The sequence below is a fragment of the Vanessa atalanta genome, chromosome 9 (assembly GCF_905147765.1).
Source record: "Vanessa atalanta chromosome 9, ilVanAtal1.2, whole genome shotgun sequence".
Lineage (NCBI taxonomy): Eukaryota > Metazoa > Arthropoda > Insecta > Lepidoptera > Nymphalidae > Vanessa > Vanessa atalanta.
The window spans coordinates 12,522,582-12,545,100 of NC_061879.1; the positions used below are offsets into that span (position 1 = coordinate 12,522,582).

The 22,519-nt window shown below is 34.2% G+C and overlaps 1 protein-coding gene across 1 annotated transcript; it reads left to right on the forward strand.

Moving 5' to 3' along the window:
• The first annotated feature begins 7,833 nt into the window (after positions 1-7,833).
• Positions 7,834-21,303, forward strand: LOC125066369 (protein croquemort-like). The gene is made up of 10 exons (XM_047674427.1): positions 7,834-7,924; positions 10,612-10,791; positions 14,412-14,537; positions 16,886-17,095; positions 17,316-17,524; positions 18,035-18,143; positions 19,013-19,173; positions 19,318-19,422; positions 19,737-19,884; positions 20,891-21,303. Exons 1-10 carry the CDS (start codon positions 7,853-7,855, stop codon positions 21,047-21,049), a joined length of 1,479 nt encoding a protein of 492 aa, XP_047530383.1. The 5' UTR covers positions 7,834-7,852; the 3' UTR covers positions 21,050-21,303.
• The last annotated feature ends 1,216 nt before the right edge of the window (positions 21,304-22,519 follow it).

A 22,519-nucleotide genomic window follows, 5' to 3' on the forward strand; every position in this document is an offset into this window, starting at 1 on the left:
ATCTGTGTGTGTGTGTTCATTAGAGCCTGTAATTACAATGGCTCAATCACAATTTAAACTGAATACTGAAACTGTGATCAATAGGTGGTACCTACCCAGACGAGTAGCACAAAGCCCTATCATCAAGTAAACTCTTCTAAGAACAATCGACATTCAGTAATCACTATGTTCATCAATCATAACATCACAATTATGATAGAATGAAGTTATTCCAACATGATAATCAACGACAACCAGCGCCACGCTTTTTTATCATCGTAATAATCTTGTATATGTCATTAATATGACATTAAAAGTTACTGTTACAAACGTTCCGCTAAATATCTTCTTTGCTGCACTTTTCTTGTGATGATTAGGATGTATACAATCACGATAGTCATGGGAGATACCTATGTCCAGTGGATTGGACTAGGATTTTATCTACTTTAGCAGACAAACTAAACGTATTGGGCAAAGGCATCACATTAGAAGGCTTGGAATTTATTCCGCTACGCTACTCAAATAAAAGACAAAAAACATTGCTTGGTTATATCGTATAAATATGCGGTATAATTCCGTTAGGTATATACTTGCAGAATAAAACGGTATTATCGATTTTACATTTTTTTTAAAATAACATCACTTGCGATAATTATTGTAATCGGTAGTACGGCTTCGTGCCAGTCTAGATGAGTACCACCAGATGATCAATTAAGCTACCGCTAAACATAAACATTGTTGATGTAATCTAGCTTAAATGAGTGAGCCAATGTAATTCTCAGATTCCATTATATGTTTAATTTCAATGCAAGATATTGTTTTTATTACCTGTTTATATTTACAAAGCAATAATAAAAAAAAAATAAGATACGCGCAAAATTTCTCAGAAATAATAAACAAATTGAGATAATTTCAATTTAGCTTTGACCTCCATTACATTATACAAAATGATCAATTTATTCAATAAAAACAAATGAATACATGAAATACTCTGACTTCGTGCGCGTTTGAATTCAATTTATTTGGATATTGCAGCGTGATTTTATTTTTATTTGATATATACTTCTAAAATAAAAGTAGCCCAAGTTACTCCTTATTACTCCTGTAAAAGTCCCGTCAAAATCGGTCCAGCCATTCTTGAGATAAGCCGGAACAAACAAACAGACAGACTGACAACTTCGACAACAATTGTAAAAAATGCTATTTTGGTTTATGTACCGTGTAACATACATATTAATTATGTATTTAGTCAAAAGCGGTTATTTTAATATTACAAACATACACTCCAATTTTATTATATGTATAAAAGATATAAGTGAAAATGACCTCTATTTTCATTAAGAGTTCCCGAGTTGATACAAATGAAGCATTTTTGAATAGTTGCTCACAAAACATTGGCTCTAAATGGGTGATCTGGCGATCCCTTAAATGTTAGGTTTAAATGTTAGGTTTGTAATTTGTTGTGCTATACGGCCCGGAAATTCGTGCCTTAAAATGTATATCGTTACCCGAGCTGTGCTAGCAGTTGGTCCGTCCTGCTGGAACCTACAATGCTCAAAACTCCATTTAGTAACTAACGGTAAAATAAAACGTCGAAAAAATTCATGCTGTGTTCAAACTACAGAGCGAAAATAGGCGAAAATAGTCTTGTATAGTTCTATAGATTGTTGTCAACTAATTCTCTAATCTTATAACTACAACATAGATGTCAAAGCACAATGACATTAGACGCCATTTGCAAAAATAAAGGCACATTAACATTATGCCATCACTTTTGCGCTAACCTGTTTGTTATCTTTATTTATGAGGTCACTGTGAGTAATTAAATTGTGTTATAGAGAGCTATTTTTTGTAAAATTGCCATTGATCCTGATGCGCTTTTATTTTCTGTCGTTTTATTTGATATTCAACAAAGAAAACTACAATAAAACCTTAATAGTATGTGCATCACCTTATACAATTAAGCTGCAGAAATAAAAAAAAATATTAATAAAATATTGCATATCAAAAAGTAATCAGTCCTTTTAAAGTGTATAATTACACAATTAAATAGTTTACTTATTATTATAAATTTTTTAACTGATATTACTTATGATTTCAAGTTTACATAAAATTAATTGACTCTTAATTTTATTTAATAAATAATTGGACTTATAAAGTGTGACCGTGAACAGTTTCCTTCCGACTCATAATTAATTTTAATGCAATAAATGTGTACATTAAATCATTATTTCTATATGATGCAAAAATCACTTAAAACTCGAATAAAGTAAAACACTGTAAATATCTTACTGAAGGCCTCGGATTTCATTTATTTACCGTTTGGTGTTTATCCCTTGCTAGTAGGGCTTCGTGCAAACTCGTACCCATACGAGGGGTAGCCACTCACTCACAAATTTATTAAGAGTTTTCAAATATAAACAATACATGTATATATTGTTTATTATTATTGTATTTAATATTAATATAGATTATTTTTTTAACTTGAATAAATTGAATATCCAGTTTCAACTAGTTTATTTGGCCCTTTTTGGCTACTACATCACATATTCTAACTCCCAACACTCCTTACTCTTGGCTCTTAGACTATAACTAACAGTGGAATAATTTCAAATCATCAAGCCTCTCAAGCCTAACAAACTACGATACATATGATTGAAACCTATCCTCAATTATAGATCGTTAAAAAATAATGTTTTTTTAGTCGATAACATGTATCCGCAAAACACGTATAAACGAAATATTTCGATATTAAATTCATGAAATTCAATTCAATGACATGAAGTTCAACGGGCGGCCATGTTTGACGTTTGCGGGTGCATTCAGTGAGCGTGTTCCAAATAATAATTAATAAATGATAAACCATATATGTTTAGTTCTACTTATCTTACCCGAGCGAAGCCGAGTTTTCCTCTAGTTATATAATATTTTTGATTAAATTCAATGAACAACTTCAGTGACATATATTTTTATATGATAAAAATGCAACATAGTTATATTATCTCTATAGGTGGGCTAATTAATTACATTCGTTATCAATTTGTTGCAAATTTATTATCTATTTCATTTTATTGGTATTTATGCATCTCATATAAATATTTAAAAATGCTGATATAAAGTGAACCCGCAGGTCATCATGCTTCCAATAAAAAAAAACTGTCTTGACAACTATTTAAAAAAAAAAACATCTCGATATATTTCAACGTAATAATTTATTCTGCCACTGAATTAATTATTTATCACATCATCAGCATCATCAGCAGCCTGTAAATTTTCCCACTGCTGGGATAAAGGCCTCCTCTCCCTTTGAGGAGAAGGTTTGGAGCATATTCCACCACGCTGCTCCAATGCGGGTTGGCGGAATACACATGTGGCAGAATTTCGTTGAAATTAGACACATGCAGGTTTCCTCACGATGTTTTCCTTCACCGCCGAGATGAATTATAAACACAAATTAAGCATATGAAAATTCAGTGGTGCCTGCCTGGGTTTGAACCCGAACTAAGATGCACGCGTTCTAACTCACTGGGTTTAGTTATCACAGTTCAGTCATATTTAAAATTCATACGATAAATATTCTTAAAAAAAAAAAAATAAGACAACCTGATTGTTTTGCATTAAAATCTTGTGTAGAACATGTGTACCCACCGACATAAACAGTCTTGCTGCTACCCAAAAAGACATGTCCTAAAATATTTACTTAATAACATTTTAAAATTACTGACCGACGAACAACACAAACCTAAAGCCCGTGGTTCTAACCGCATGAAATTTTGCACCGGAGTTCCTTATTGAACGTAGGTGGACAGTTAAAGAGGAATTTTCAAAATTCATCTCCTGAAGATATTAAATGAGGGATGATGGTTTGTATGGATATTTGTGATTATTTAAATGTTTGAAAGGATTCTGCATTTAGACTTTCTTTTACTCATAATAAGAAGGCAGATCCTTCTGATTATGGGTGAAGGAAAGCTATTTGTTAAGTCATGATCCAAGTGGGTGGAATTGGGTATGAGAGTTTCTACGGATGTTTGTTGTTCGTTTTTTATATTTCTAACGACGTTCGTCATTCGTCGTTAAAAACATAGACGTACTTAGACTTCATTTAAAAAAAAAAAGCTTAAGAATAAAATTATATATGTTTAAAAAGTATTACTTGCGTGTGTGTGTGTATGTGTGTGTGTGTGTGTGTATTGTGTGTCAATATAAAGGTTTTATGGAGAATATTATTACGCGAGCGAAGCCGCGACGGTTAACTAGTCAACCATAATTATAGCTCAGTTTTATAAGAACATGCAAGGGAATAATTTCATCACGAAGATTATTCCAAGTCAGAATGAAGTAAGCGGTTTTATTAACATATTATTATTTTTTTACTTTAACAATAATTAGATTTTATAACTCAATTGTTAATTATGTAATTATTGTATGCCTGCTTAGTTATAATGCTGCAGATCTGAAGGCATACAAACCCCAAGTTCTCTGTCTATATATTCTTAGTAGCGACCTAGACTCTGGTAGTGTGTATACTCGGAACGCACGTAACGCCTGAACTATTTCCCATCGAGTCAGATCTGTCGTCCAATCGGATTATGATAGTGAGGGAATAGGGAGTCCACTTGGGTTGAGCACTCGCTTGCTCACTATAATATGTCCTGCGTAGTTAGCTACTCCCCATTGAGACCACCCGCTGTGACCGAGAACGGTCAGCACGACTGGCATGTAATAAGAAACTTCTAGATCAACGAAAATATATACGAGTAGTTTATAAATCAAGTAAAAAATATGCTTTATTCCAACCGCACAACAAATACAAAAATACAAATAGACAATTGTGCTGTGAGAAATATTAACTATTACTTACGTCACCGATGCGCCACCAACTTTGGGAGCTGAGATGTATTTTTCTTAATTCTGACATTTATTTGTATTGAGAGGTTATTTCGCCAATGTCACGTGCGAAACTTAGATGTTATCTGTGCCTGTATTTACACTCTTTCGCCCTTCAAATGCTGACAGCTGACAGCTGTCCGATCACAAAATCTTAATTCGACTTAGTGTGACCCAGTCTTCAATCTGGAGTCCTACTAATTTAATGTGAAGCTTAATAGCTTAAAAATAAAATTAATCCAATCCTGAGCCGTTGTGGATTGTACCCTTACAAGCTAGCTACCAAACTAAAGGGCTAGTCGAAGATGAGTAATTACTCTGAAATCTCTATGACTAAACGAACGGGTGATAAGAAATCACAAATATTTTGTGAATTCATCATAATTTTAATTGATATTATCAATAACAATTAATTTAAAAATAAAACAATTCATTAAATTAAATGACGAATTCCATTACAATTCTACAAAATTATGATTACGATAAAATTAGGATATTACACATGACACAATTTATATATATTGAAATTCTGACTAGTGACGATCGAGCCGATAACAGATGTAGAATTTTTCTGTAGAAAAAATCTCAGGAACTGAAGTCTCTGAAAGTCAGAAGTGTGTACACTTCCGTGTCTCGAAAAGCAGGCAAATCACCCAACGGCTGTACCTGAACTCTTCCCGGTCATGTCGGATTTACGACAACATCAACCATGATATCAACAATAATATTATTATATATTATAATAATAAAGTATAAAAAAGTATATATGTCAGTGTGGGCCACGTCTTCCAATAAGACGAGTCGGTCGAAGTCCAGCGAAGATCTGCTGACGTTCAGTAATAATATAAGATATAAAACGCTGAAAGTATTAAAGTAGAGTGTAAAAAAGGCACGAGCAACGAGCCCGTGGATGTTGTTAAATTAAATATATAGACATTTTGTTAGCAATACCAGGATTATTCAAGATAAGTGGGCGTATATTCAAATGATTTTAAACATGAACGATCCACACATTCAGTTAGTTTTTAATTACATATATATATTATTTATTTGTATAAACTTATGAGAGTTATTTCATACACATATATAAATTCTAGAATCAGTATATAGTGATATAATAAAAATGAATATTGTGAAACGGTCACGCACGCGTGCCTAAGCAGATATATAAGTCAAGGATTAGATGAACATGCAAGTATTTAAATATAAATATACGTATATCTGAAATATTTTTCATAACAAGATAATATCAAAGTTATCGTGATAATAACGATAAAAATGGGATCCCTTATCGAATATCGTACGATATTGCGCGCTATCGTCATTTTATGGCTATTTATTCGAAACTTCCGAAACATGGATTTTTTATATTTGAGTCAAGAACGGGTGTATTATATATACACTAGCTGAACCTGCGGCTTTGTCCATGCAAAATATTTCAAACTTTGTAGTACACACTTTCACCTTCCATTTAACGTCCAGGGGTGAATTAACAAAAGCAGCCCATGTTCCCCGCGACTCAACCTATCCTCATACCATCTAAATCAGTTCATCGGTTAAGAGTGAAGCGGAACAGACAGACTTTCGCATTTATAATATTAGTAAGGTTTATAGATAATAAGATTTAGTAAAAAATAGGAACCAGTCTTGCAACATAGCGTTACAAAAAGAAAATTTGCAATAAAAATTTTGGATTATGTTATTTAAATAATAGTAATTTTACAGGATAATATTACACCTTCTACCTATTCTGGAGAACTGAACAAAGCCGGTAGAAACTGTTTTTGAAAACAACTTATAAACCAAGATTTCTTATTGAATAATCTTGTACAGAATATTATGCCTCGCTTATTAATTTTTTAACATAAGCTTTATTATAATTATAAAAAAAAAATATGTAAATAATAGAAAAAAAAAAAATCCAATACAACGATTTTCTTATAAGCTGTAAAATCACCAAATTATCGCTTACGAAATAACCAAGTTTTCTGACATTCTATAAATAGTTGGATTTAATATTTCAGTTGATAAACAGATGAAGAAAAATAGAAGATAGAATGAAACAAGATGGTATTGAGTTTTGTATAATAATCGATACCGATCGATGAAACATACTGTTTCAGTTAGTAATCTGAAAATGTTCTTATCTGATAGCTATTTTCTGATATAAGGCTCAATGTAGATGAAATTATGAAAACTTAATGTACAACGTTGAATTATATAAAAAATATTCGGGATGGTTCTAATTTCGTACAGCGCCGATATCTAAAGGCGGTGGTGACCAGTTATGGTGTGTTCAAATTTCTTATCACGATAACTGAGTCACATCAATCACAAGATGGTACGTCAATAAACTCCAACATAACAAAATAAAAATCATTTAAATTATAAAAAAAAAAACAATTGTTAAGCTTATTTTTTTTTTTAATTTACATACATTTAGCATTTTGTCTCAAAACATATGGTTGGAGGAGAAGGTTGTGTAAATAGGAAATTTCTCTTAAAGTGGTACAAACACATGATATAGGCCTTTACAATTAACAATTTTAATGGATACCTTACTATATCAAAAATCTTATCAATATATTTTTTTTAATATTTAATTCGTCAAACGTAATAAATATCTGAGTTTCAAATATTTAAAAAAAATATTAAGGAAAATAACTGCGACGGTCGTGCCGCTATCGCTAGTTTAAATAGATCCTAAGCCCAATAAAATGTACGTTAAAATATCAGTTACGGAATTACTTAGGATGTGTAAACTCGCGTTTTAATAATATTACTGGCCATAAGCCATTTGTAAGTTAACTTTAATTTTTTGTGAGTGATTATCGTACAAAAACAAATCGATTTAAAAAAAATATGTACAGTTTTTCTTGATCTTTTATCAAGTTATATTATGTATTTGGGTGCATAATAGAGTGTATTTTTGTCCAGAATTATGGTGGTCAGTAAGAAGAGTGAGTGGTGGATAGGATGTGGGATGGGGCTCGTGGGTATTGGGATGCTCTTCAGCACGACTTGGTCATCAATTTTCCACGCAAAGATACAACAAGTAAGTAACTTTATTTTATTAATTAATGTACAGTTATAACGTACATAATAATATTTTTAAACGGAATTGGTCACGGCGCTCCATCTAAACATCAAATCAATCTGATAAACTAAAAACATCTCTTTTATGAAGATTATCTAGGAGGAACTAGGAGCTATGTAGGTTTCTTAAAATATATTACTTCATCACCGAGCTTGAGGTAATCAATAAACTCACTTAAAATGTCCTTACACGGATTTGAACTATCTTTGATTCAGGTTGCTCTGACCACTGGACCATCTCGGTTCTATTACTATACTATAAATAATAATCAACCAATCCACTACAGAGAGATAGGTTGTCCACAGTAAAGGGGGTTTACTTGGTTTTAGGACTTTGTGTGTTCCGATTGTAAGGCTGAGTGAGCCAGGGCAACAGTGTATAAGTACAAAGGACACATCTTAGTCCCCAATGTTAATAACGTATTTGTATTGTGGAAATCGTTAATCTAGACACGCGGTAGCGTGTCAGCCAAGTTCTGACCTTAGGCAACAATATATTACCCCAAGTTATAAGAAGAAATGATATTTTATGTAGTTATAAATAAATTTCAGAAAGGACTATTTAACTTGGCACAAATTTAGATCTCACTTCTTTTGTCGTTGAAGACAACAACCAAGGTATATATCATAATATTTAACTTGGCTCTCATTTTTACATTTATGTTTTTGATGGGATGTTTCTTACGGTACTAATTTTTACGGACGGTCGTGACAACTTTATGAAAAGAAGACTAGACAGTCTTTAAAGATCCCTTTGCAAACGACGATCTTTATCCATTATTAATGTATAGGCTAGAACGCGTGCTTCCTAACCGATGATTACGGGTTCAAACCCAGGCAAGCACCACTGAATTTTCATGTGCTAAACTTGTGTTTATAATTCATCTAATGCGCGGCGGTAAAGGAAAACATCGTGAGGAAACCTGCATGTGTTTAATTTCTACGAAATTCTGCACATTCACATGTGTATCCACCAACACGCATTGCAGCAGCGTGATGGAATATGCGGAAACCTTCTCCTCAAATGGAATGGAGGCCTTAGCCCAGCAGTGGGAAATTTACAGGCTGTTAGTGTAATATTTATTGCATCCGTGCCAACTAATGGCAAATAGTTTTTTTATAAAAACATACAATTCAAGATCGTTGTTTACTTAATCAATGTAACGTAATGTAATTAATAAAGCGGTATAAAAATACATATTCAATTAAACGTGACAATAAAGAACAATTATCATGAAGTGTTTCTGTTAATAACGAAATAATAACGTAATTATTGCGTTTCAATTAGATTTCTCTCGCGTAATCACGTAATTACTGAAAAGGTGTTAAGGTTGATATTATACGATTGATTATTTGTTTAATCTTTGGATTTATAAGGTTTTAATAAATGAATCTCTAAAAGTACTGAGAATGAGGAAATATGTATCGTACGCACATGTGTTTCTTATTAAGTATTATAATATCTCCGTTCGATCGAACACTGTGACCGAAAATCGGTTACGAATTAAAATTTAATAAATATCTTGGGATAGAAGTTTGAATAAAATTGATTCCAGAATAAAGTTTGTTCGTTCGAATTTGTTAAAGATTGATAAATTATCGAATGACGATGCAGTTTTTATTGTTTCTACGGGAAAACCCATCGTAAACATAAGTGTATTATGATATACATAGTACTAACAGTGGTTCACTGGCACGGATATAAACATTCTTTGATTCATAAAGATGTGAGAACTTGGGGGACAAATATATGATTCTGTTATTATGTCACTAATACATTATACTACCCGTTGGGGTGGTCACAACTACCCATAGACAATGGCGCTGTAAGAAACATTAACTATTCCTTACATCGCCAAGCGCCTCCAATTTTTGGATATAAGATGTTATGTCCCTTGTGCCTATAGTTACTCTGGCTCACTCACCCTTCAAACCAGAATACTACCATACTGATTACTGTTGTTTGGCGGTTGAATAACTGATGAGTTTGTACTCAGGCGAGCTTGCACAAAGCCCTACCACCAAGTAAACCAAGCACTGTGATCATGGGGTCAATTCTACTAAGATATAAGGGCTATGATACGTTCCTGAATGTATTCTGATCCAACTTGGAGTATTCCTTACGAGAATAAACCTCAGCTTAATCGTAACTATGGTGCAATTCTACTTATTTATATCGGCTATGATACGATCCTAATTATATTACGATCCAAGTTTCCGTTAGTAGAAAAGCAGTGCGATTCTGAGAAAATTCACCTCACATATCACTCGTGAAATGTTGACAACCGACTTACGGTGATTCGCCATTTTGATACGTGTATTCTATTAATGTTACAATTATTAAAGTGAATGTCGCATATCACATTCTGATATTCCACGCTCGTTTTTTGCGGTGAGATTCGAGTTTTATGTTACAGAATAGCTACAACTACGTTTCGATTCTAATGCCATAAAGTGGCAATTTAGTAGTAGAATTGGCCCATCCCGCACATGCACTAATCCTTACAGATTCAGCAAATTTTCGGTACTCTCAAATCAAAATATTATTTATTTGAGCGGACGAATAATCGTCACGATACGGTATTGATGATTTTTTACGAAACTAAATATTTATTATCATTCCTAAAGTATATCTATTATTTTCAGATGATGATACTCAAACCCGGTTCGACCTCATTCAATATCTGGCGAGAGATCCCAATACCGATTTATCTAGAATGTTTTCTGTTCAACATCACCAACGTGGACGAGATCCTCGCTGGGAAGAACGTTACGTTAAAAGTACAAGAAATGGGCCCGTATGTATTTAAAGAAATTAATACTAAGGTAACTATAAGACTTATAGACTTAAATTAAATTAATTTATTTGAAGATATTCTGTAAAAACTCGTAACTCATTAAAGATGTGTAACGTTTGATATTTTGTTGATAAAAATTAAAAAAAAGATTAATTAATCAAGGAGGGTCTTAAAAGCACTTTGGAATCATAATTTTATAATGTCGCTACTGATGTATTTTTAAAAAAATATTTGACGAAGACGTAAAAATGTATGTCATGATTTATAAACTCGGATAACTAAGGTTACGAAGATTCAGAAAGACGCGTTATCTGTTTATTGGATTGAGAGGTGGATTCGTCGTTGACCTTGCTCGATTGGGCATCACCGATAAACAAATAGCGCGGAAACCGTCATTGTCACAGGTTCGCTCAGCTCAACGACTCGTCGCACACTGATATTATTGACGACAGAGGAATACAGATATTTTAGATGTCAGAGTATAGATGACGTAGAAAAGGTCGTTAAAAAATATTGAAAAACATATTATTCTGCAAAAATAAATCGAAGGGTCCCTTCGTATTCTGTTACTTAATATTCTAATTAATACAATTTATATTCCCTCACTCTAATGTATCCGTGGGAAGACAAATCTAACACGACGGTAATAGTACAGAGGCACGGGAGTTTACAAAAAGAACTTTCAATCGGCCCGACCTTGGGTTTGAATCCAGGACCTTCGGTTTTATATCTAGACAGTTGACAAAGAGGCATTTAAATTTAAAAAAAATATATAAATTTCCCCCGCACCACTTAGATGTCCGAAAATCCACAACAGCGAGATTTTGAAGGCATTTTCTGCCTCGCATAACTAGTCTGTGGAACCATCTTTCCCCGGCGGTTTTTCCGAACCGATACGACTTGGGAACCTTCAAGAAAAGAGCGTACTCCTTGCATAAAGTCCGGCAACATACCTGCAAGCCCCCCGGTGTTGCAGATGTCCAAGGGCGGTGGTAGTCACTTTCCATCAGATGAGCCTCCTGCTCGTTTGCCACCTATGACATAAATAAAGTAGATAGTTTGTATGACTGAAGGCCGACACTAAAAGCCCGATTTTAAAGTTTTGTCATTGAAGAGGTTGTCTAAATTTATATTATAAATGCGAAAATGACTTTGTCTGTCTGTTACTCTGTCACAGCTACCCCACTGATCCAAATTTGATGAAATTTTGGTATGAAGCATGCTTGAACCCCAAGGAAGAATATACCCCCTAAAAAAGCGAGGATACGTGCGAGCGACAATATAGGTTTACGTGTTGACACTTAATATAGATAAACACACACTTAAGAAAGGAACGCTGAACATTTTCTTAAGGATATCCAGTATAAAACCGACAAAACTTTACACAATAACCCACCTTCGAAATTGCCTTCATCATTTATCATAAACAAAATCATTCTTAACAAATATATATAATCTTGTTGAGTTTCTTTTGCCTGTTGTTCTCAGGGATGTGGTGCCGTTGATGGTGCTGTGGTGACATAGTTTTAATCAACTTACAACTGTAATGCAATCTATAGACAAAGATTCGACCTTTAATTGAAAAAATATCATTCGAAACCAAAAATATTTTATGTTATAATTAAGGATTCGTGAAATAATCCGTTTCTAATGTCGGCGAAGCTGTTACCGGAACTTTGGATGAATAATTAAAGTGGATTAAAGTAGTTATGCCGAATAGTGTCGTATTATAAATAAAGATATATTCATCAAGGATTTTTTGTATAGGATAATATAGTGGAGCTATTAGCAAATCGCATGGAATATGTAAATTTAAGGTTTTTGTATTTTTGAATGTAATAAAAGGCCATAAAAAAATTGCAAATGTCAACTGGTCTGGCATAGTAGACATAAATATATTAGTTGAATAAATTTATCATGAAAAATACATAAATAATTCAAATTGAACGCATGTAAAATCGTTCAGCGATCTCATGAATATTAACCGTAATGTAATATTTACCAACAATTTTAGTATGAAGTCCCGTATAGTCCGAGTTGAACTCATACAGGGAACAAAATACTGGGAGTATCTGTTCTAATTGGTCGATGCACGTCGCTAGTAACTGACATGTCAAATTATTCTAAGAATTTTTTTTTTGGATTATGAAAAATAAAAAATTCTTATTTGGATTATGAAGGTCACGTGCCTAAGCCATTAAGCGTACAAGGGCACCTTGGTATATTATTACGAGTTCGTTTTTTTTGGAATACACTTTAAAGAACCTCATTTTATCTCTTCTAAGCTTTAAGCAGATGACGCCATTATTGTATCACGTCATGTAGAATAATAACATACAGGCGCGACTTTTTTGGAACCATCCGAATTCTTTTAAACTTTTAAACGCTCCTAAGTAATCCGTACGATAACAAGATAACAGTGATGTTACGAAGTATTTTCTTATCGATAGTATTTCCGTCATTTCGTCAGTATGAGGAAGTCGTCGAGTCAACTCAACTTGTCGAGTTCTCATTTGTGTAAACCCGACCTGGTAGTAATAGTTTTACAATTAACGTATTTAAAAAAAAAAAAATCTTTACCGCTTGTAACTACTGCCTCAATATAGACAACAATAATATGTAAAATCATACAATATTATAACAAAATGGGGGCGTTTTCTATTGGGAAATCTCAGTATTTATACACTTGATTCGGAAAGAATGTAGAGCTGTTGGTCTTGCGTCTGAACTTCTACCAGCGTGCCCCATCCCGAGAGTGAGGAGTGCACTTGTGTTAGCACAAACACTTATGTATTCTCACTTTTATGCAAAGTTCGCTAGTTTTACACGAAACCGGTCGCGGGGTCGAAATCGGTCAGGAAGACTATCACCAACAATAAACTACTAAAAAGATTTTTGTAAAATTGCAATGATATGAAATTTTATATAGATTTCTTTTACGCAAATTCACTACACGTCTTCCAATCTATTCACATTTATATCATTAATCACTATTAATTAGTAATTATTACAATTATATGCAGAATTAATTAGTGTTGAAGATTATATATTACACAATCAAGATTAATTGGTTTCATCTGATTATAATTGCAAATTTGTTATTGTTTATTTAATTATTTAAAAATAAGACATGCTAATGGCCCACGAGGATGTCTTTCGGCGGTAGACATTAGAGCTGTGACAATATAAGCCCTAATTACACCATCGCAAACCATGTGATCTACGTTGTCCCTTGTGTCTGTAATGACACTGGATCATTCACCATTCATTGTAAAATATCAAAATCAAAATATACTTTATTCAAGTAAGCTTTTGCAAGCACTTTTGATTCGTCATTTAACAAACTATATTAAGTAAAGCTACGAATGGTTCAGTTCAGTTAATATGTCAATAAATAGTATTGATTTACGATAGATGAGTTTTAGAGTTGGTACTATAGCCGAGATTGTCCATTGATCACAAATCCTAACCAATGATTGCGGGCAAGCTTCAGCAGCAGCATTAATCTTGTGTATGGTAACATAAGCTAAGATCTTATCCACTATGGGAGAGAGTTCAGTAACAATGTCAGTTTACTCACTTGAAAAATGATGACATAATTTTCGTCTTTCTAAATAATTATTTCGTCTAAAAACGTTTTTGTTTCAGGTTAACATAAGTTGGAACGATAACAACACGGTGACATTTAGAAATCAAAGGTTCTGGTACTTCCAGCCTGACATGTCGAACGGGAGTCTCTCCGATAACGTCACCAACATCAACCCAATTATAGCGGTGAGAAGAGTTGTTTTTTTTTTCGATATGAGAATATGGTTGTGTGTTGTTCTCATGTGCTTAATTCGTGTTAATAATTCATCCCGTGCTTGGCTGAGAAGGAAACTCTACGAGGCATATTTTACCAGTAGATCTGCCGTAATGCGTTTCGTTTCGTTTGACTTTGTCTTGCAGTGGAACATTGACATACTTAAAGTAATACTTTGTACTAAAAATTTAAACTAAATTATAAATGCTGCAATCGCTTGACGTAATTGACCCCAAATAAATAAAACCGTTATATTATGAAAAATATATCATTAATATATTCTTGTATAAAAATATACACATACGAACACAACGAACAACGAATTGTACATAAATTTATTTCTGACATATTGGAAACTAGTTAACGCTCGAATGTTTTGCAATGCATCCACAATTTTTTAACCGATATCGGATACAACTCGCGCACCGCCTTTTGTTTCTACGCCAGAAACCTTCACGTCATTGCAGTGGCATAGCTAGGTGGACAAAGGCCCCGGTGCATAGTAAAAGAAACGGGCCCTCACCCCCTCTTTAACTTATATTGCACTTCAAAATTATAGATAGGAATAAAAATAGAATACAGGATACATTGAGATAAACTTATCATTAGTAGGCTAAATCCATATGTCATCTCTATTCAAAGCTTAGGTTAGAGGGCCCCCTGAGCTCCGGGGCCCTGGTGCACTGCACCACATGGCCCTACGATAGCTACGCCACTGCGTCATTGTTAACAACTGCCAATGCCAAAACCAAACTATTTTAAGGCTGTTGGTAAATTGAGGGGAGACCATTTAAATATAGCCCCTAATCTTTGACAGCATAGGGCTACGGCGTTTTGAAGTATACCATAATGAAGAACCAAGGCACAATTATCAGAATCCAAAGGTAGAAATATACCAATTATAAGTGTGATCTAACTTCAATCAATGTCTGATAATTCGAAGCGTAATAGCGAGTACTTAAATATGACTTAATTCATATTAAATAATTCACAGTCAATAAAATTATATCTATGAAATATTTTTTGTAATCTTATCGTATTTCTTATAATCACGTTAAATCCCTGGACTGCAGCAAGAATATGTGAATTTGCTCCAATATAATTTATATTTATTTGATTTAAGTTCCAATATTTTTGATATATTTCCTCAACATCAATTTAATACAAAAAATTATAAAAAAATATTCATTTTTATAAATCGATCGAAAGTAGCATAGCCTGATTTTTGTTTGAGGTAGCTAATATAAGCGTTAATTACTTGTATAGTGCTAATACCTGCAATTAACCATAAAATAAACCCGCAATTTATAACCTGTTCTCTATAACTTCACTGAGAAGAAAATTTAAGGAAATTAAAGTATTGACTGTCGCTTCTCAATACATTACTAGATGACGTAATATATGTTTCAAAAAAATATAAATGAAGATACAAATTAACATAAACTTGTTACTCTTGTTACATAGGGTTAATATTTTTTTTACAACAGAATCCCATAAAAACGTTCAAAACTGTAATTGTGTAATCTTTAATTTGTGAGGTTACTCTTCTTATTTACTAAGCTGGTCTGGATGCTATTCGGCCGCCATATTTATGTTCAAGTCATTTATATCATAGATCACCTTTATGAAGTTTCTAGAATCTTCTTGACTATCGCCGTTTTTGCCTTATCAGATTTTTCATCGCATCGTCATCGCTGTCGGCGTATTAACATATGTCGTTTGACGCTATTGTCAAAGTCAAAGTCAAAGTCAAAAATCTTTATTCAATATAGAAGTGTTTACACTTGCTTATTGATAGTCAAAAATCTACCACCGGTTCGGAAATTAGCACCTCGGACCTGAGAAGAACCGGCGAAAAAAACAAAGCGGGATATATTTTTTTTTTTACCATTTTGCATGTATCATCATTGGAACCTTTGCTTAAAAACCAAGTGATTTAAAATTCTACAATTTTTTTTTTAGCATTAGCAGCCTGTAAATTTTCCCACTGCTGGGCTAAAGGCCTCCTCTCCTTTTGAGGAGAAGGTTTGGAGCATATTCCACCACGCTGCTCCAATGCGGGTTGGCAGAATACACATGGCAGTATTTGCATGGCATTGCATGGCAGAATTTCGTTGAAATTAGGCATGCAGGTTTCCTCGCGAATTCAGTGGTGCCTGCCTGGGTTTAAACCCGAAATCATCGGTTAAGATGCACGCGTTCTAACCACTGGACCATCTCGGCTCTTCTATAATTTAAGCGACGTCAAATTATGTCAAAGAGATTACTTTTAATTTGGCACATATTTCCTTTGTGATACTAATTTCTTTATTTGTTTTAGACAATCGCGTATACGTTGCGCACGAACAGAGTGATTTTAAAAGTAATAGTAGATATGATTCTTCGCACGTACCATACGAATATGTTTCTGAAAGCCAACGTCTCGTCGTGGCTGTTCGATGGCGTCGGAGATCCTATTCTGGATCTCGTTGGACATATACCTCATCTACCTTACACAATACCATTCGATAGATTTGGATGGTTTTATAAAGTAAGTAATATTCTTTCTTCCGATATAATATTGGAGATAGAGAATTTCTTTACTGTAGTCAGGTCATGGGTTTATAATTAGTTCTTACATTACAAATAATACTAGTTACAATTCTATAATTAAATAAAAATTGTCCAGAGAAGTACTGGCAGTCGAAATACTCCCAATCATAAACCTTATGGGTTATAGTGTCAAATAAATACTTTGTCTAACTTTGCAGCGCAATGGTTCGATAGACGCGGACGGTCTATTCGTCACGAACACTGGTGGGGCGGACTTCAGTGAACTCGGTAAACTCGAACGATGGCAACAATCCAATAGAACTGTCTACAGAGACCAGTGTGGGGAGCTGAAGGGGACCACTGGAGAGCTCTGGGCGTTGGAACACGAACAGCCAGAGATACAGATCTTCGCTGCTGATCTTTGCACGTAAGATAGAAATATATTTTTAAGTAATTATTGCTGGTCATTATTGCTTCAGTCAATTTAAGCACGCGCCTCAGGTAAATTTCAAATAATAATTATGTTAATGTATCGCTAAAACTAATTCCTTAATAGGCAAGTTTTTCTTCGAAAAATACTTAGAATATATATATATATATTATTGGTGAATGGTAGATTATAATATATATATAATTCTTCTAATAACATCATTATCTCTATATAAGATTTTAAATTAACATGGTTATTTTTTTTATTACTATCAGTATTTAAAACGAACTTGTTCTCGTGAACAAGACATTCGTAGATAATGTTGAAATATCGAGCTCCACCAAATAAAAATAAAAAACATGTTAAATTTCCCGTTTTAAATACTGATCATTATCTCTGCAACTAAATTGACATACTAAGCTATATTCAAAAAATATTGAAATATTGAAGACAGTTTATTCTTTAGGATATCATAGGGCGAATATCATTTACGTCTTATTATTACAGACATATGTCCTTAGCTTATTCTGGGCCGGTGGTGAAGCAAGGCTTGCCGGGCGTGGAATTTGCAGCCAATGACTCACTTTTTGATAACGGCTACAAATACCCAAATATGGTAAGTTTTCTTACAAATTATTTACACTGAGTATATAGTACTTGCTATATTACTGTTATTTTCAAGTAGGTAGAAAAAATATGTGGTAAACTGCAAATGCAGCCTAAACAGATCTTGTCTAGAATTCGTGTACTTTTTTCAGGTGCGATTGAATCGTAGGATTATGAAAGCCATATTGTTTTCTCGTCTTTATTGGATTTTTTTTACCTGTAATCCAATATTAAGAAAGTATTACAGTTAACTCGCGATAATCCAACAAAATTTGGAAGGTACCGTATGATCGAATTTATCCGAACTATCGAGCATTGCCACCGACCCCTTCTAGTCTAGAATTATTTGTGTAGGAATAACTTGTAACCATAAAAATTGGATTGTAACGAATCAGACAGAAGCCGAATTACTGCGGGTCAACTGTAAACTGGTATACTTCTCTACCGTACGAGTATGTACGTTGATATGGATCTTGACGCAAGTATTATCAATATGGGAGGCGTCAACGTTTCATAAATTGTAACAATCTTTAAATTTCCAATAACTGATCTAAATCCATAAGTGTTTTTGAGAAGGTTGGGCGTTTATTTCAGCACGCTATTCTAAAGCGGTTAGTGAATACACTAATCGATTTGGAATAAATATTTGAAGTGGCAAAAGAAACTGCTGCGTGTTGCTGCCAGTTCTCTCGGTAGATAATTGTATCCACATTCCTAAGCTCAAATTTAAATTAAATCCTTTCATATGACAAATCTGTTCATTCCTTACCTTCTCTGATAAAGAATATTAAAAACATCAGACCCATATAAAATTGTATTTACATAGAAATATTTCTTTCTTTATATGTACATAAAAAGTAAGATTTTCACTCTTTCCAGGCGTGCTATTGTGATGAAGTTCGAGATGAAAACTGCATGGCCGCTGGAGCTTTAAACGTGTCCGCTTGCAAATACGGAGCCCCGGCCTTCGTGACTCGGCCACACTTCCTGGGCATGGACCCATACTACCCCAGCAAGATCGAGGGGTTGAAACCAACTGAGTGAGTATGCTTAATGGTTAGCAGCTTTCCCACTAAGCTGTTCCAATGCGAATTATAATAATTATTATATTATGCCGTTTCTTATGTAAAGCTTTAATATACATATATATGCTCAATTAATTAGTAAAATATTATCATTTATAGGAAGCACAATTTCAAAATGGCGATCGAACCAGTCACCGGCATGCCCCTAGCTATCTCGGCGCAGCTGCAAGCCAATGCTCTAGTCAGACACATACCTGGTATCAGGTTCGTTGACATTTATTCTTGTTTATTAATCATCGCTCATCGTCATCGCTGTCATTTTTTTAAAAGATCACGTTATTCTAATGACTTTAAGCTGAAATAGAAGTTGTACATTAGATAGATAATTTCTAAAGCACGTAAGAAAAATAATGATTTTTAAAGAGAGAGTTTCGAATAAATCCATCTTTTATTGAAACACAATTCTTGATAAAGTTTCCTAAATAGATAAAACATGGTGCGTTAAGATAGTTTATTCAGATTTGAATAAGTGAACGTACAGCTTAGAGCTCCTTAACATTTGTCCGGCGCGCCCGCAGCCTCAATAACCAGCTGCCGGACCCGGACGTGCTGGTGCCCATGTTCTGGTTCCGCGAGGACATCACGGTGGACGAGCGCTACGCCAACTTCGCGGCCATGGCGCTCGGCGTGCGGTACTGGTTCCCCTACGGTTGCTACTTTTTTATTGTAAGACATTTTCTTATTAAAACTTTAACTTTGGTGATTAAATTTAATAGCTATGTAAAAATATTACATTAATGATATTGATGTCTTCGGCCGTAATGTTGGCTGTTCTCAAAGTAGATGGACCAACATAGCGACCAACATATGGAGTTCACATTACATTACATCTCTTACGATTCCATCGGATGGCAATCCTCGTGGAGAAATTTAGCAAAAGAACCGACGGCCTTACTTCCTATCTGAGGGACAGAAATGTTACCACTGGCAACTTTCAGACTTTAATAGAAAACAAAAATCTGACCCCTGATCTGCTTTTTGAACTAGCAACTTCCAAACAGTCTATTGATCAAAGAAGACACAAGAAACACAGATCTTAACACAATTATTAGCATTAGCATTAGCAACCCGTAAATGTCCCACTGCTGGGATAAAGGCCTCCTCTCCCTTTGAGGAGAAGGTTTGGAGCATATTCCACCACGCTGCTCCAATGCGGGTTGGCGGAATACACATGTGGCAGAATTTCGTTGAAATTAGACACATGCAGGTTTCCTCACGATGTTTTCCTTCACCGCCGAGCACGAGATGAATTATAAACACAATTTAAGCACATGAAATTTCAGTGGTGCCTGCCTGGGTTTGAACCCGAAATCATCGGTTAAGATGCACGCGTTCTAACCACTGGGCCATCTCGGCTCTCTTCTTCTCTTTACACAATACCAATAATAATATCAGATACTTAATAAGAAGGGTCATGTAGTTTGTATTCTTTGATTTTCAACAGTGTTACTTGCCGAGAAGAATCGAAAGCAGTAGTCACTCTTTTGTCTCAAATTTATACGTAACGTCATTATAGAAATTAGTAAATACAAACTCCGAAAATATTCCAATTCCTGTAGTCACGTGGATTTCTCAATTAAAAATGTATTTTTTTTTAATAGTGTTAAATAAACACAATACAATTGATTTGTGATTATCGTCCATAATTTATATTTTACATTCTCCTTTCCAGACACTCGGCTTATGCCTGATCGTTACTGGCGTGTGCAGAATACGAAAATACGCGCTAATGAGGCTAAAGGAAGCGGATATTCCAGCGTCGCAGAAGTTTTTGAGTCACGGCGACAAGAAGCACGACTTCGCTTTGCAATTGAAAGAAAACAAGTTATGATTCTTATTGCTGTATAGAGAGAGACCATTACTAACCTTACACCGCCATTACGCTCTTTCGCTTTCAAAGTTTGTCTTAAAACAGGGAGTATTTTAGAAGTGCCATAATATTGTGAAATTAACACCGTTTGTTGGTGCCGTCTGAACATGACCTTTTTTTTTAATAGTTTTGAGGTTATAATAATGAAAATTTATGTTTTAACAAGTTTAAAATATTATCTTTATGTGTGCAGTGTACTGTGCGTGTTGTTGCCTCTGGTGTGTGTTTGTCCTTTATTTTACACTGTACTTAATTTTATTCTAAACGGTTTAAGATTTAGACGTTAAAGTTTTCGCGGTAGCACATACATAACGCACATTATATTATAATATTTGCTTGACATCGCGACCGAAGTTAACCTTCTAATTTGTCTCTTTTAAATAATTATTAGAAGGTGACTGAGAAAAACACAAATATTTCATTATTTTAATCTCAAATGAACAATAATCAAATAAACAACGCGACGAACTAGAATTACACTTGACACTTCCACTAAACTCCCTTTTTGAGATTCGAATTCGAAATACGAAACTAACCTCCAGTTTCTGAAACCTTCGTCAAAGTGAGATTAACTACTGAACGCTCATTGGCCGCCCAGCGCCACCGACCACCAATAGAAATCCAACTGACGGAACGTTAAATTGTTTGTTAGATTGAGCAGCGTTTCGGAAACCGAAGTGTTTTAAATTCAAATTATAATGTGGGTTCATAGTGATGTTTTCTTTATGACATTGTCAGTCGGATTAAATAATAAGTTTGCTCAACGAAATTCTTAAAGAATTTGTCTCTGTGGAAAAATAATCGGCTATTGTTTTATTTAAGTTAGGCCAAATGGTCATAACATCTATGATTTGTATCTCCATCGCTCATGTGATTCGTACAACTATATTATGATAATAGCATTTAGATCATAAGACACGGTTCCTTTCTAAATAGCCATAGGATCTAAGTTGTGATATTCCTCGTGCCTTAGTATCAATGAATGGCGATGCAATAAACAGTGATTTCTTGATCGGAATTTAAACTCAAAGCGTGCCCTGAACCGAATGTTAAAACTCGATACGGTATCACGCTATTTTGAATTCGTGTGACCTTTAAATGTATAGTTAATCGTTTCTATGTGGGGCCGAAGCTACCCCTATGTAGTTTTCCGTAGCCCTGACAACGTGCAAATTTTCATGAGGATCGGTTGAGTTATTTAGACGTTAAAGTGATACCAACAATCACACACGCTATCGCATTTATAATCTTAATTGGGATTGTATAATCCTTACTTATTATTGTAGTCATTTTGTGGAACACTTTCTGACATTTTACGAATGAGGTCTACTTCGAATTTGTAGTTTGTTCATAAGGCTCCGTAAAAAACTTTATAGTCCATTCTAATGGCAGGACGAGTCAAAAAATCAAAACCTAAATATACTTTATTCA